The sequence below is a fragment of the Cenococcum geophilum genome, assembly GCF_001692895.1.
Source record: "Cenococcum geophilum 1.58 unplaced genomic scaffold K441scaffold_5, whole genome shotgun sequence".
NCBI classification, from domain to species: Eukaryota; Fungi; Ascomycota; class Dothideomycetes; order Gloniales; family Gloniaceae; genus Cenococcum; species Cenococcum geophilum.
The window spans coordinates 4,337,646-4,352,015 of NW_027137563.1; the positions used below are offsets into that span (position 1 = coordinate 4,337,646).

Consider the following 14,370-nt stretch of genomic DNA (forward strand, 5'->3'; position numbering starts at 1 on the left):
GCGACGTGCTCCTAATCACTCGCTCTGGAAGCGAAGACACATGAAAAAGCCATGCTCAGACCCTGGCAATGCCTAGCCAAAACCAAATTTCCAAAAGATACCCGCGCGCTTCCACAATGCCGATTCCAGACCAAAAAAAAGCCACACCAAGCGGACCTAATCCTGGATCGTCCCAACCCGATATGCAAAGCACTAAACGCCGTTGCTCGCTCTTATTTCCTAATCCGCCTGGGTTTTTTTTACTCGCAGTTCAAGTGAACCCCCTTTTTCCGTGCGTCACCTGCTTTTCTGACAAAAGACACGCCTACCTGGTTCCGCTCAAAAAGAAACCCAGTTCGCTCGGCCCTCCCCTGCTGACCTCGTTTTCTGCCAACTGTTCCAGTAGACTCAGGAACGGGTCTTTGTCCGGATCAGTATGTGCGGAACCGCTTGCACTTGCTGCTCCAGGAGTTGGTTGCTGATCATACGGCGTCGGGATGCTAAACATTGGATCGAAACCTGATGCCGGGTCGTGTGTGCCGAGCGAGACATTCGGATCAAGAGCATTGAAATTGAAGGATGGTGAAAAGGGCATATTAGGGGGAGGCGTGAAGGCTGTGAGGTGGTTGAGGTGAGTGAGATCCGGGGAGGGCTTTGCGATGTTGGTTGCGGAGTCTGTGCTTGAAGCTTTATTTTCCTTGGAAGCGACAGAGGCGTTGGTGGGAACCGGGAGAGGGGGATTCGGTTTCGGACCTGTGGTTGTGGAACGGCGTTTCTTCCTACTTTCTTGTTGCGGCGGCTGCGAGATAGCTGTGGGATGCGATGTCGGGAATGGTTGCGGAGGCAGGTTGGCTAGGTTGACAATATTGCGACCCATATATAGGTTGTTGCGCTGCTCCATCTTGTGTGTTGACAGACTTACAAGGACTCAGTTGGTTGTTTCGGGGGGGCAATGGCTTGTGGATGGCTTACCTTTCTTGCACAGAATCAACCACAATGTCGCTAAACGTGACGTGGGCCCCATCAAAAGCCTGCCCCGGATATCGATCGAAGAAATCCTCCAATTGGAAGACAGGCGAGAATCGCATCGGATTGCTCGCCAAGGATTTGACAAGCTCCGTATGGCAACCGTAAATTGTTTGCAACGTTTCTCGCTGATGCTGTCCTCCTGCCCAGATGAACCGCAATTCGGAAAGCTGGTGCATTTCTGTAGATAGAAATTCGGCGCTAGCAGAGAAGGCTTCTCCTTCTCGTCCTCGGTAATGGGCTCCATGGACGTGGATTGTGCCGGCAGTGCAGACACAGTAGCCAACAAACGCTGGCCAATCGATGATTGAAGAAGCTCTCCCGATTTCAACCAACTCGGCAATAGCGTTTGCGTGTAGGAAGCAGAGATTCGTCGCTTCGATTTGCCAGGATTGATGTTGTGATGTTCCCGAGAGCTCTGTAAGGTCCACTGGTAAGAAAGGCCGGTATATCAAACAATGGATGAGGTGGTAAATGAGCTTGCTCAGCACAAGTATTGTGCTATCAGGTTGTCCGAAAAGGGCTTCGATAGATGTGAAAGTATCTCGAGTCTCCGACGCCCAGATATCAAGATCTTGGCGTATTTTCGAGAGGTTGGAAAGGGAGTGCCATGGGAAGTGAGAGTCACCTTTAACGCCTCCTGCTGCAAGATATCGATTGGTGATACCCAAAATTCTTGTAATGCCAATTAGTATACTAGAGCTACCTTGGCTCTGTTTGCCTGAGCCGGCTATGTACTGCAGATTCGGTCCGTTCGTAAAATAATCTCCTTCGATAAGCATGGCACCGGGATGCAGTTGCCACGACGGAAATCGGAGTATAATCGATTCATCTGCTATCAGCGACGGCCGTTTCGAGCCACACGCAGAGAAACGATCAAGAAGATAACAAGCCCAAAAGAGCCTTCGTCGTCCTTCCCGCTCGGCAGGAGTGGCTTTCAAAGAGACAGGTAACTCGCGATGGAGGTCAAGCGCGAATGCCATGCTTATCCCAGAAGCTAAGAGATGTTAGTCACGAAGATTCCCGCGCCCAAAATGTCACTCACTTAGTAGCATGTAAGCCTTCTTTCCTTTCCCGGCCTGATAGTTAGCTTGCGCTAGTAACAGAAGAGTTTGCAGAGCCTCAATTGAGGGTTCGTCAATATCAAGCTCCAGTCGAGCACGCCTGGCATACGCTCGGCTGATTCGTACAACGCCATTGTAGCCACCAAAATGGGGTGCATACCTGATAGAGTAAGTCTGAAGACGATTTAATATCAGTGGTACAGCTCACCTCGCGCTCACAGCATATATGGCGTATGCTAGGTAAGTCGGTAGCTGGTTATTTTGTATGCACTGCCGAGTTGTAGCTTCGTCAAGGATGTTGTAAGGCTTGCCATGTATTCTAGCAAAGTAAGTATCGAGGAGCACATCAGGGACGACAGTCGGTGTTTGCAGGCTGTGTGGTAGTCAGTGCGGCCGTGCAGATGTGGTGGCATTGAGGCAATGTGTTACCTGGTTTCGGTAGGGGAAGATGTGTGGCTAGGATCCGGGGCAATGTCGACTAGGGGTCGTGGAACAACTGTCGCACTGTTGTTATCGTTGGTGTCGCTGCCCGTGTCCTGGCTTGCTGAGTCTCGGTCTGGTAAAGATTCGGATTTTTTCTCCGTGTGCAGTCGTTTTTCCAACCCATCTACGCGCTTTAGTAATGCTTCGAGCACGTCTGCCTTGGGCCCACGCTTTTTGGGGACGGCATCTGCTCGTGACTGTCAGTTCCTGTGGCGTTCACACCCACATAACAGCCGGCGGGGAATTTCTACCATAGATACAAGGGCAGGCAAAAACCCGGCAGGCTTCACAAGTGGGTCGTAGGCGATTGCATTTGATCTCGTACACAGTCAGTTACAAAGTTGGAGTTCGAGGCGCGGACGACTACTTTTCGCTTTCGACAGCTTTTGCAGTTCATCGACTCTCTTGGCTCGCTCGTCATTCGCCTAGCCGGGAGGCGGTCAATGCCAATCTGAGATCTCGACATTCGGGGCTCTAGTGGGCATGAAAAGTCGAAGGCGTGTCGAATGGAGCTGGGCAGGTTGGTGCATTGCTCTGGGTGGGCAGAGTTGAGGTCGGGTGGAGGACCCAAACTCGGCGGAAAGGTGAGATGAAGGCGCAAATTAAGGTGGTTTTAGTGGGTGGGGAGAGAGCAGGGGAGTGTGGAAGGGCTGCGGGCAATACTCCTCCGGTGGAGTTTGGTAACCCAGGCGGAAGCAGGTAGGAACTTACCTTTGAGCGAGGCTGGGAATAGGTCCGCGTGACAATCCAGCCGTCAGTGAGTGGCCACTGTGCGGACATTGTGTGGGCACCACGGGCGCGATGGACGAATGTTGTTGAGCGCCCGTTGGTGCAGCCTCGGTAGCGCCTCATCGCAGCCTCTGGGGCGACCATCTATAGTTATTGATTGGCTGTGCTGGATCCGAAGCCTTCTGGAAATTGGGAATCCGGGGTAGCGCTGTTCCACGTGTTCTGGACCTGCGCCCCAAAAACCACCCCCTCACATCGCCCGTCTTTCCCCAGGGCCCAACACTGCTAGCTACGCATAGGTGTTGTAATTACCGACATCCCTGATCTCATATAGAATTTTTGTTGTCAAACCGCGACCTAGTTAGATGCGGCCATCGTTATGGGTATATATGACAATTCCAATTGTGTAAATGGCAGTCGAAAGAAGTCTAGTAAATGGCAAATGCGAGCGTGGTGCCCCCTTTTCTGCGCTACGCGGGGAAATTGTACAGCAGCCATCTCCGTCAGAAAAGCCCTCTTCCAGACGCCAAACGTACAAAGTCGTAAGGCACATTCTGCCCCACGAGCAACCTCAATGTCTCCACCGTCGTCCATGCATTTACGTCTGCAATGTCATACGCCGTCCAGCCTGATGAGGCAGCAATTGCCAGTGGATCTCCTTTTCGAGGTCCATTGGCAAGGTCGATGAACACTTTGCCCGTAGGCTTACCAGCATTCCTTCCATCAACACTGTAATGCTTTAGAAGAGGCACCACCAACAACGACTTTTCCGCCGGGAGAGCTGAGATGATAACGAATGGCTGCTCGAGTCTCTTCACATCCTCAACCGATCTTACAGGCTCGACTTCCGAAGCTAATATCCCATGGGCCCTGAACCCGATCGTATAGATGGACCCGATCCCTAAACTCTTGAGGGCAAATATCGCTGCCGCGGCATCGGCTTCTGCACTCGCTAGCAGTAATGCTGCACGTCCACTATATGACGACGGTACGAAGTCGCGACTCAGCGTTGCTCGAATGCCCTTCCACATCGCATTATCCCCTACAAATGTCGGTCGGCCAGCCTCGGAACGCACCAAGACTGTATCGGCTTGTCCAATCACTCGCGACGCATTCGAAAGAGTAGGGAGATATGGAGCTGATGCAGCAAGAGGGGGATTGATGTAGGCGCCTCCGAAATTCGGTCGTCGAAGGATCGCATCGATAGAACCCTTTGGTGCTCGCTCGACGAACATGAATTGATGAGGCAAGCTCAACTCGTTAAAACACTTCTCGAAAAACATGGCTTGGGTCGTTGATCGGAAGCTACCGATGCCATATATATCAAGCTTGGGCATCTGTCCCATGCTATGAAGTGCCGTATTGATCTCCGCAGCGCTCAGCTGACCTGGAGCAGCAATCATAGGAAGCAGCGGATGTGTTATCGGGGTAAAGACCTTGTTTAGCGCTCTCGACAGCTGACCCATCGGGCCCATATTAAGGCCGGAAAGGGGAGGGTGCGAATACTTTAACTGGATGGTTGACCGGAAGTATTCCAACTCATAGTTCTCCTGGGTTGAATTGACAAGTGCAATCATTTTCACGACGTCACCATATACCGCGCCTCGCTCGAAAAGGATCTGTGCTTCTGGCGATGTCCACTTGAATGTCCCTGAAAAGTCATGGAATGCTGATATAATCTTGCTGTTGCCCTTTCGTTCCGCCAAGCTTCTTCGGATGTCTTCAGGGAGCCACAGCTCCACATCAATATACTCGCAGCCCCATTGAATTGCTCTATAGAGATATTCATAGAATAAGCTTGGATTCTCCATCGGAAATCGACCATTCTCTTTCGTGCATCTTGTTGTGTAAATGATTGGTAATTCGGTGCGTTGCCGTAGAAGCATAACTTGTTCGCCAACATATTTGAGACTTGGGACCGTGCTGAAAGACCCGTCCGGAAGAGGTTCTTTAAGCAGATCAACTCGTATCTCCACTGCATCAGCTCCGACGGAAAGAATGTCAAGGTTTGGTAGCGCAGCGTGGACATCCGGAAAAGTCGTGGAAATGAGTGTGGTTCGTGCCTTTCTTGTCAAATCTCGGTGGTGACTTATTTGACCAAGGACAAAGGATAAGAAGCGTGCAAGGTCGCGACGGAAGAAAGGCGACTCCGTATAGAGGTACTCGTAGTCGCACCGGGTGGTAAGAGACTCGTCCGGCGCATGGCCTCCATCCACGCAGTGCGCGTTTATCACCAACCTTGAATGATCCCAACCATCCAGCTGCGACCCAGCGAGTATGCTCGGGATGCCGTAGATGATTGAATCAAGCCCTACTTTTACTTCTTGTACCGATGTTGTCAACTCCCATGACTGACCAAGGACATCCGCAATGATACTGACAATACTCTCTTGCCCTTCTCTGTATATAATCAGCAGCGCCGGCTTGGTCCCATTGGATAACTCCTGTATGTCGACAAAGCCATCATCCTTGGATTGGGTAGAGACACTCTCAGCTTGTATCATTGTTGCCATATAAGGGCGGCGGTTTAGTATAACCATGTGAAGGCGTCGCGGGCCCTAGCCGTAAGTGTTAAAGCCGTTGATGCGGAGTTGGAGTTCGACGAAGATGTGGCGGGAGGTGTTCAGCTGGCAGGCGTCCACAGCCGTCTCTCGCATCTCCGTAGTTTTGAGGGTGGAATTTCTCCTTGTGGGGTTGTATCCGGGACAGTTCAGGCGTGCTAGATAGTCAGTGATATCAGGAATGCCGCTTTGAGGGAGTGATATAAGGTGGAAGGGCGAGGATAGGATCAACGTGCGTCTTGGTACTGATAGCGAGGCAGTACCATTTCATGCTCATACGGAAACTCGAAAGCTCCGCAGATTCCGTTCCTCGACTTGTTCCCTCGACTTGTTCCCTCGACGTGGAATACTGCCGAACGGAGGGCCGCTAGGCCAGCAATGATCCAATGTCGCGCGGGCAAGGCGGTAGCATTGGGGAACGTCCACGGAATCTGACTGGAGGGCCCAGTGCGCAGGGACATCACACCTTCGGGCGCCATTTATCCAGCGCCGCCGCTATGCGCTGGCTAGACGCAGGCGAGGTAGCCAATTTATCCGCCAATCTACATCCATAGATGGGCCAACTCTACCCCTTCTTGCCCCCGCCGAGGAAGTATGCGCCATGCTAAGCTTAGCATGGCCAGCTGTGGAATCATCATGGCAAAATTGCTGACCGGTTGCTGGAACAGGTCATACTGTCCTGCTACTTGCTATCTTCCGCAACCATATGGTATTGACGGGGATGCAAATAGAGTGTGTAAGTTGACTATATGGCCCTTTTGCCGCGCAATGGGCACCACGGGACTTGCGGGTGTCTCTGAAAACCTCTCCCGAAGCATAGTAGAGTCCTTAAAATCAGGATACCGCGAGGATAATCGCTCAATTTTTCGAAAAAGTCCGCGGAAAGAATTTTCCACCCTCCAAAAGCTACCTGTTAGGGGCCGCCTTTCTGGACAAAAGCAGATCTTTAGGTAACTGATACAGTAGGATCAAACTGCTTGGCTTCTGAATTTTTGCAAGCTTTCACATTAAGGGCATAATTTTTCCGTCGGATGATTGCAGAAGGCGAATGAAGATAGCTAACACCACGGGACTAGTAGACGGTATTCACTGAAAGATGGCGAATACGAATAGGACGCCCAGCTAGCCCCCCTAGCTACGCCAGGTAGTTACAAATCATCATGTTTCGGCAATGAGACTTACTATGCAAAAGTAACACATAAGTGTTCCAACCGTCGTATCATGTATCACACGCTGCTTGACTAGTCCAACATTAACGGTGATTCCGGATCAGCTTTCTGTCGTGACCTTCAATCGAGTACTTCAATTCAGTATCCGTACATGCTAGCGTGTCTTTAGATGGTTTTTTATTTTTTTTATTTTTTTTATATCCGTTGTATTATACTACGTACAATACTGCGCATGCAGCCTCTAGGCTATGGCGCTATAGTTCTATATACATGAATCCTTTCTAGGCAGCTTAACATGTACTAGTAGCTATGTCCTAGTAGTTTATAAATCCCTAAACTAGGGATTTACAGCTTCCTAGTAAGATACTAGGTTGCTAACAACTATTAGGTAGTAAGAAAANGATAGGAAAATANTAGAAAAAATTNGAATAAAATTATAAATAATCCTAACGCCTNTCCCTGTCCTTTTTATAGTTNATTTCTNTCCTTTTGCTTTCTATAGTCTATCTACTAGGACTTTAGTAGGAATTACCTCCTTCTAGAGATCCTTCTGCTCTTAGCCACTTCCCAGTAGCTATTTTTATCCTACTTAAGAATAGAAAAAGTGCCCTTCTTCCTTTCTTTGTACAAAAAAGCTTCTCTAAGGAGAGAGAAGAGCCTATTTATCTTTGCATTTCCTTTCTATCTTCCTAATGTAGTCTGTATTCTAGTAAGAGGTGTGTAGGGGTTTATACCGCGGTATAGTCCTTAAAGCATCTACCTTCTTTATCCTTCCCTATTGTTTTAAAGAAGGATTTAAAGAAGCCTTTTCCTAGTTTTAGTTGAAAGAAAGCTGACTGTAGCTTTTTAGGATATTTATCCTTAGTAGCTTTAAAAGAGAAAGGGTAGTTTCCTTTATAGATTCTAGTATAGTATTTTTCTTTACTTTTATTCTGTTGCTAGTTATTTTTCCACTGTTCTAGTATCTTTTCTCTTGCTTATTTCCCTAGGTGGGCTAGAGAAGAATAAGAAGATTATATTTTTCTTCTAGAGAGGCCCTTTTTAGCTAGTTTATCTGCTATTTCATTTCTGTAAATTCCTAGGTAGCTAGGAACCCAATAAAAGTTAATAGAGATATTCCTGCTAGCTAGATAGGAATAGCTTTACATAATTTTAAAGACTAGTTCTTGCCCTCCTATAAGAGAATTAAGCTATAATCTCTTAATAGCCGCTTAGCTATCTATAAAGATATAAACCTGTTTCTCTTCTAGTCTTTATTATTTTAGGTATTTTAGGGCCCTATAGACTACATAAAGCTCTACGTCCATAATTTCCATATAGAGCCCTAGATTCCAGTTTATTACATATTTAATCCTATTTCTCTCTCCTATTTTACATACGCCTGCTATATTTAATTTATTATCTTTAGAGCCATTTGTATAATATATATCTACTAGGTCCCACTTTAGGGATTCTTATAGATTTTCTACTAATCTTAGATGTTCTTATACAGCTTCTTCTTTACTACCTTTAGAGATAGAAAAAAAAGCGGGAATAGGAGGAGACCACGGTTTTTGCCAGTCTAGAGAGACTCTCTCTATATTCNAATNTTGGATTAGCTTCTAAACTCTAGTNGTTAGAGATAGTAGCTNTNTTTTTNGCTGTANNAGGTNCTTTATAGTAGAGTTTTTAGGGCTAGAATTAGAGCTAGAACTAGCTGCTAGTTCGTCCCTATCTTTATTAACCTCTTCTATATAGGCCTTTTTAATTGCGTAGTTTTCCTTAAATTTTAGGATTCTTAATGCGTAGTTATTGCAAAGCTTTTTAAATCTAATTCTAGGGGGAGGAGTAGAAGCTTCAATCTCTATAGCTTGGCTTAGAGATCCTCTAAACGCTCCTAGAACTAGTTTTAGGGCCTTATTTTGTAGAAATTAGTACCTAGCTAGTAGGTAGTCTCTAGATTTGCTTTTCCACCAGCATTATACTTCATAGTCTGCTATAGTAGTAATGTAGGCTATATAGAGCTGTCAAAGGGCTTATAGGGATAGACCTCTTTGTATATTACCTAGTCTTCTAATTAAATAGAAGGCTGCTTTTGCTTTAGAGATTTTTATTTCTATATATTATTTAAAAGTAAGCTTAGAGTCTAGGAATACTCCTAACCACCTAACTAGGGGTTTAGGGGATATTTCTACGTCTCCTAGCTTTAGCCCTTCCTCTATAGTAGTACGCTTATTATAAAAGTGTATAAGCTCTGTTTTGCTAATATTAAAGCTAATAGCGGCTTCCTTAGCTCTAGACATTAGCTCTCACGCAATCCTCTCTAGCTTTTTACAGTTAGATTTAGCAGAGTTTGATATAACCGTAATTGCAAAATCGTCCATATAGCTAAGGGAATAGGCTCCTTCTGTCTTTAGCCTATAGATATTGCGTAAATATAGTAGAAATAAGATAAGGGATATAGGCGATCCCTATGGTATCCCTGTTTCTAGTTCTACTTTTTCTTATATTTGCCCATTAAAAGAAAGCTATATCTTTCTATTGCTTAGGAAGGTAGCCACCTATTGTATAAACGCTATAGGTAGTCCTAGTTCCTTACAGATAGATAGAAGCTAGTTTTTAAAGACATGGTTAAAAGCCCCCTTTACGTCTAGGAATAACGTAGTAGCTATCCTTTATCTAGCTTTTTTCCTACTATTTTTAGATTGTATATTGTTTAGAAGTAGTAAAACTGNNTNTATTGNGGACCGCTGTCTTCTTCCTNCTAGTTNTNAATCTTNAANTAAGCTAGTAGTACTAGCTAAATATCCTAATCTAGTAGCGAAGATCTTCTCTAAAGTCTTTCCTAGGCAGTTTAATAGGGAGATAGGTCTATAGGACTTTGGTAGAGAATAGTCCTCCTTATTTGCTTTAGGAAGAATAACTCCTCAAGCTTCTCTCTATACCTTTAGCTAATAGCCTAGGATAAATAAGATCCTATAGATCCTATATAGAAGATCTTCTATAGTAGGGTAGGCCTTTTATAGAATTGCGAAAGATATACTATCTGGCCCTAGAGCTTTTTTATTAGAGCTAGAGAGAAGTGCTTGTTTNACTTCTATTCTCTCTAGTTCTNGCCATTCCCATTTACTATCTATAGTATAGTCCTTTTACTCTATAGGGCTAATAAAAGGGGGTTTTGGAAATAGAGTAATTATAAAAGCTTTATATTAGTCATCAAAGCTTTCTACTAGTCTAGTAGTCCTATCCTTACTATACTGTAGACTAGGGATTATTTGTAGTATTCTCTCCTTTATATATTTTAGGGCAGTAAAGACCTCTTTTCCTTATGCTTTTTCTAGGAAGCTATTCCAGCAGCTAGTCTTAGCTTCTCTTATTGCGTAAAAGTATTGATTTTTAGCTTCTTTATAGGCTTCTAGTCTAGAACTTCTATTAGGTTGTTCTTCATAAAGTCTTCCTAGTTTTGCCATTTTTTATCTTTTCTTTAGAAGCTCTTTATTCCACCATAGTTTAGAGAATTCGCAGGTTCTAGATCTAGGGATAGCTTTCTCTACTGCTAGCTTTATANAGCTANTAAGATCTATTNCTAGATTANCTACTAGTNTACTTAAGCTTCTATCCTTAAGTCTATACGAATCTTCTAGGGAGGCTAGGGGACCTTTTTCTCCTATCTCTATATAGGGGTTTTCTCTAACTAGTTCTTCTAAAACTAAAAGCTTTGCTTCTAGTTCTAGCTCTAGAACTTGTTCTTTTAAGGAGGTAGAGAAGAGTTCCCAGTTTGCCTTTTTTATAGAGAAAGGAGTTTCTTGAAGAGGGTTTAGGTATCTTTACGTCTCTCTAGTAAATAAAGAGAATGCTATAGTCTTATAATCAGATCCTGTTTCTTCTATTATAGTCCAATTATCCCAGGTATTTTCTTGAAAGTTTCCTGAGTAGAAGGCTAGGTCTATAATAGACTTTTGTCTTTAAATGGTCCAGCCGAGACAACTCGCAAAAAATGATGGCCGTTAGCAGATCCACATGATTTCTTAGTCCATTTATTTCTCCATTACTTTTACGTGCTTGCTTTAAATCAGCATTGTATAAAGTAAGGTATCGGAGGTCCGGGTTAGGCTTGGCATAACCTCGGGTTACGCACGAAGGTCCGCAACATATCGTCCCCCCCCCTTTTGGTGGTGGCCCCTACTTTTTGGACGCGTTTTTGAGGCCTAGATTAGTACTGGGTTAGTATAGAGGGCCTCAGCGCGCCTTCGACCTTACCGTTGCCTCGACAATCCATTTTCCAACCCTCTCCTATTCTTGTGCCCGCGCTGGCTCCCGCGGGGCTTCTAATTATATAATATAGAGCCCTTTTCTTCTCCTTCTCCTTTAATATTTACGCGTTTAGTGGCTTTATTTACCCGCGCCGGGCTTACGCGTTTTCCCCATTACCTCTTGCGGATATGGAGTCTTTTAAAAATCTTCTTACCCTATAGTCCACTTTACGGTCAACGGAAGCCCCCCTAGCCTTCTCCCCCTATAGCCTCTAGAGCGAATTTAAGGCCTAGATAGTATGGCTATATAATATTTATAAGGCCTAGCGCTTAAAGAATACTATAAGGGCGTATAAGCCGAAGTAGAAAGAGTAGAAAGACTAGTGCGTAAGACTAGAAGGTAATATAGACAGCGCCTAGGTAACAGAAGATAAGCTTTACTTATTTTTAGAGCAGTAAGTCATTAACTAAGGATTATAGGCCACTGGCTATTAAAAACGGAAGTTAAAATAAAAAGAGATGTAAAAAGATAGTATAAGGGATATTATTGCGGACACCTTAAGTTGCCCTTAGGATAACCCCCAGACGCCCCTTAGATAGTCGCCGGTCACGTACTAGAGGCACGTGCCTATAGTATATAGTCTCTATAATCCTAAAGGCCTTACCTCCTTAAGGATTTGTCTCTTACTAATCTATTATATTTTATAATCATGTCCTTATAGCCCCCTATTTATAAAGTCCCCTTATATTTAAATCCTTCCTACTCCTTTTAGAAGGGTAGTCGGCTTTAAGAACTAGATTGTTTATTTATATCTTTTATTTATAACTACTATTTCCCCTTAAAATCTTATAATAACCTAAACGGAAACTCCACGGGTACTTTATAAAAAGCCGTTACGCTAAGGTATAAAGGTCCCTTTAATAGCGAGAGATTATAATAATATAACCCTTTAGGTAAGATGGCTAAATAAGCCCTAATACCTAAACACTCTAGGAGCTTAAAGACTTTTATACACCTATAGTTACTACTAAAAAAAATGTAGATACCCTCTATAACGGCTATAATACTACTAGAAGGTAACTAAATCCCCTTTAGCCCTACCTGTGCTAATTAGAAGATTAAGCGCTAAAGGTAACTTTAAGATCTTCCCTTAAGCTAAAAATACTAGAGGAATATATTAATATATTTAACTAGGGAACTAACTAATACCCTCCTAGAAGATCACTAGCCTATAATTAGTATAGTAATAGTATATAGACTACTTATAAGCTAAGCAGGCCTACCTCTTTAAGTAATTTAAACTAACTACTAACTTAAGACCTAAGCCTTATTAGGAAGCCTATACTAGCTACTAGTATTAATACTACCTTTATAGCTAGAGCTTCCCTAAGGCTAAGGTTAGAAAGTTAAGAGCCCTAAACTAATTATCTTTAAAATAAATATTAGGAAGCTGCTATAAAGCTCTTAAAAGCTATATAGGAAGAAGCTACTAATAAAAATATTAGAAACCTTTAGGGGTAGGTTTAAATCTAGTAGAGCTTAATCTAAGCTAAATAAAATCTTTTATAACATCGGCAAAATATAGTACCCTACCAATGGCCTCAATGGTTGGTGGTTGACGCAATTGGCGTGCAGTTGAGGGCATTTGGAACTCGACCGACTAGCCTATGTCGTGTTTTTTTTGACACGCAGCCTGCGCGCAGCCTGCGCGCAACCTGCCAGCAATCTGCGCATTTGGGCAACTATAATTGTATTTACCTTTTAAATAAATAAAAGCTACTTAAGGCTATTTATAAGGCTAGCAAATAAATATTATTATTTTAGATAATTTAATATAATATAGCAATGGTTCTCTTCTACCTATCTACCTATTGACTTACCTACCTGCCTATCTACCTACCTGCCTGCATCGCCTACCTATCTGCATTGCCTACCTGTCTGCATTGCTACCTGTCTGCATTGCCTACCTGTCTGCATCGCCTACCTGTTTGCATCTGCCTACCTGTCTGCATTGCCTACTATCTGCATTGCCTACCTGTCTGCATCGCCTACCTGTTTGCATCTGCCTACCTGTCTATATCTGCCTACCCGTCAGCATCTGCCTACCTGTCTGCATCTGCTTGCCTGTCTGCATCTGCTTGCCTGTCTGCATCTGCTTACCTGTCTGTATCTGCTTACCTGTCTGCATCTGCCTACCTGTCTGCATCTGCCTACCTGTCTGCATCTGCCTACCCGTCAGCATCCCCCTGTTTGTGCCTACCTGTCTGTGCTGCCTTGATTCGATCGATCGATCGAATCGTTTATAGTGTTCGCTGGCTAGTCGTTGTCGTCTGGCTCTGGCGACGGTCGTCTAGCTCTGGCGACGGTCGTCTGGTTCTGGTAACGGTCGTCTGGTTCTGGTAACGGTCGTCTGGTTCTGGTAACGGTCGTCTAGTTCTGGCAACGGTCGTCTCCTACCTACCTACCTACCTACCTACCTGCCTGCCTGCCTGCCTGTGTCAGTGTATGATTCAATTTTGGGGAGGGGTCGGCCCGATTGAAGGCCCTGATTACATTCAAACGGTGGTCGTCTAGGGTGCCTCCCTAGGAGGCCTTGATTCGATTCGGTGACGGGCCAGTATCAAAGCTCTGGTTCAATTCGATCAATCAATTAATTGAATCATTCGTGGTGTTTGCTAGCTGGTCATTCAAACGGTCGTCGTCTGGTTCTGGCAACGGTCGTCTGGTTCTGGCAACGGTCGTCTGGTTCTGGCAACGGTCGTCTGGTTCTGGCGACGGTCCTCTGCTGCCTGCCGTTCTGGTGCCTCCCTAGGTAGGGAGGATGTAAGGAAGGAAGGGTAAAAAATAAGGTGGCTACATAGGGCAGAGGCACGTGTAGAGGCAATCGGGAATATAGCGGGGACCCGATGCAGAGCTTCGTGTAGAGCCTCTGTACGCAGAGCTTCGCGCAGAGCCTCGTGCAGAGCCTCGTGCAGAGCCTCTATGCGCAGAGCTTCGTGCAGAGCCTCTGTACGCAGAGCTTCGTGTAGAGCCTCGTGTAGAGCCTTATGCAAAGCTTTGTGTAGAGCTTCGTGCAGAGCTTCGTGCAAAGCTTCGTGTAGAGCTTCGTGCAGAGCTTCGTGCAGA

General features: G+C 45.1%; 2 protein-coding genes across 2 annotated transcripts; both read right to left on the reverse strand.

Moving 5' to 3' along the window:
* Positions 1 to 304: 304 nt before the first annotated feature.
* Positions 305 to 3,018, reverse strand: K441DRAFT_540972 (uncharacterized protein; the record flags this gene model as incomplete). The annotated part of the gene is made up of 7 exons (XM_067642619.1): positions 305 to 896; positions 952 to 2,002; positions 2,051 to 2,229; positions 2,278 to 2,442; positions 2,499 to 2,742; positions 2,804 to 2,870; positions 2,920 to 3,018. The coding sequence occupies 7 exons, from the start codon at positions 3,016 to 3,018 to the stop codon at positions 305 to 307; spliced, it is 2,397 nt and encodes a 798-aa protein (XP_067508633.1).
* A 378-nt stretch (positions 3,019 to 3,396) lies between these two features.
* K441DRAFT_703124 (aldolase) lies at positions 3,397 to 11,143 on the reverse strand (the record flags this gene model as incomplete). Its single annotated transcript, XM_067653453.1, has 4 exons — positions 3,397 to 4,010; positions 4,041 to 5,519; positions 10,495 to 10,602; positions 11,115 to 11,143. The coding sequence occupies 4 exons, from the start codon at positions 11,141 to 11,143 to the stop codon at positions 3,785 to 3,787; spliced, it is 1,842 nt and encodes a 613-aa protein (XP_067508634.1). The 3' UTR covers positions 3,397 to 3,784.
* Between the last annotated feature and the right edge of the window lie 3,227 nt (positions 11,144 to 14,370).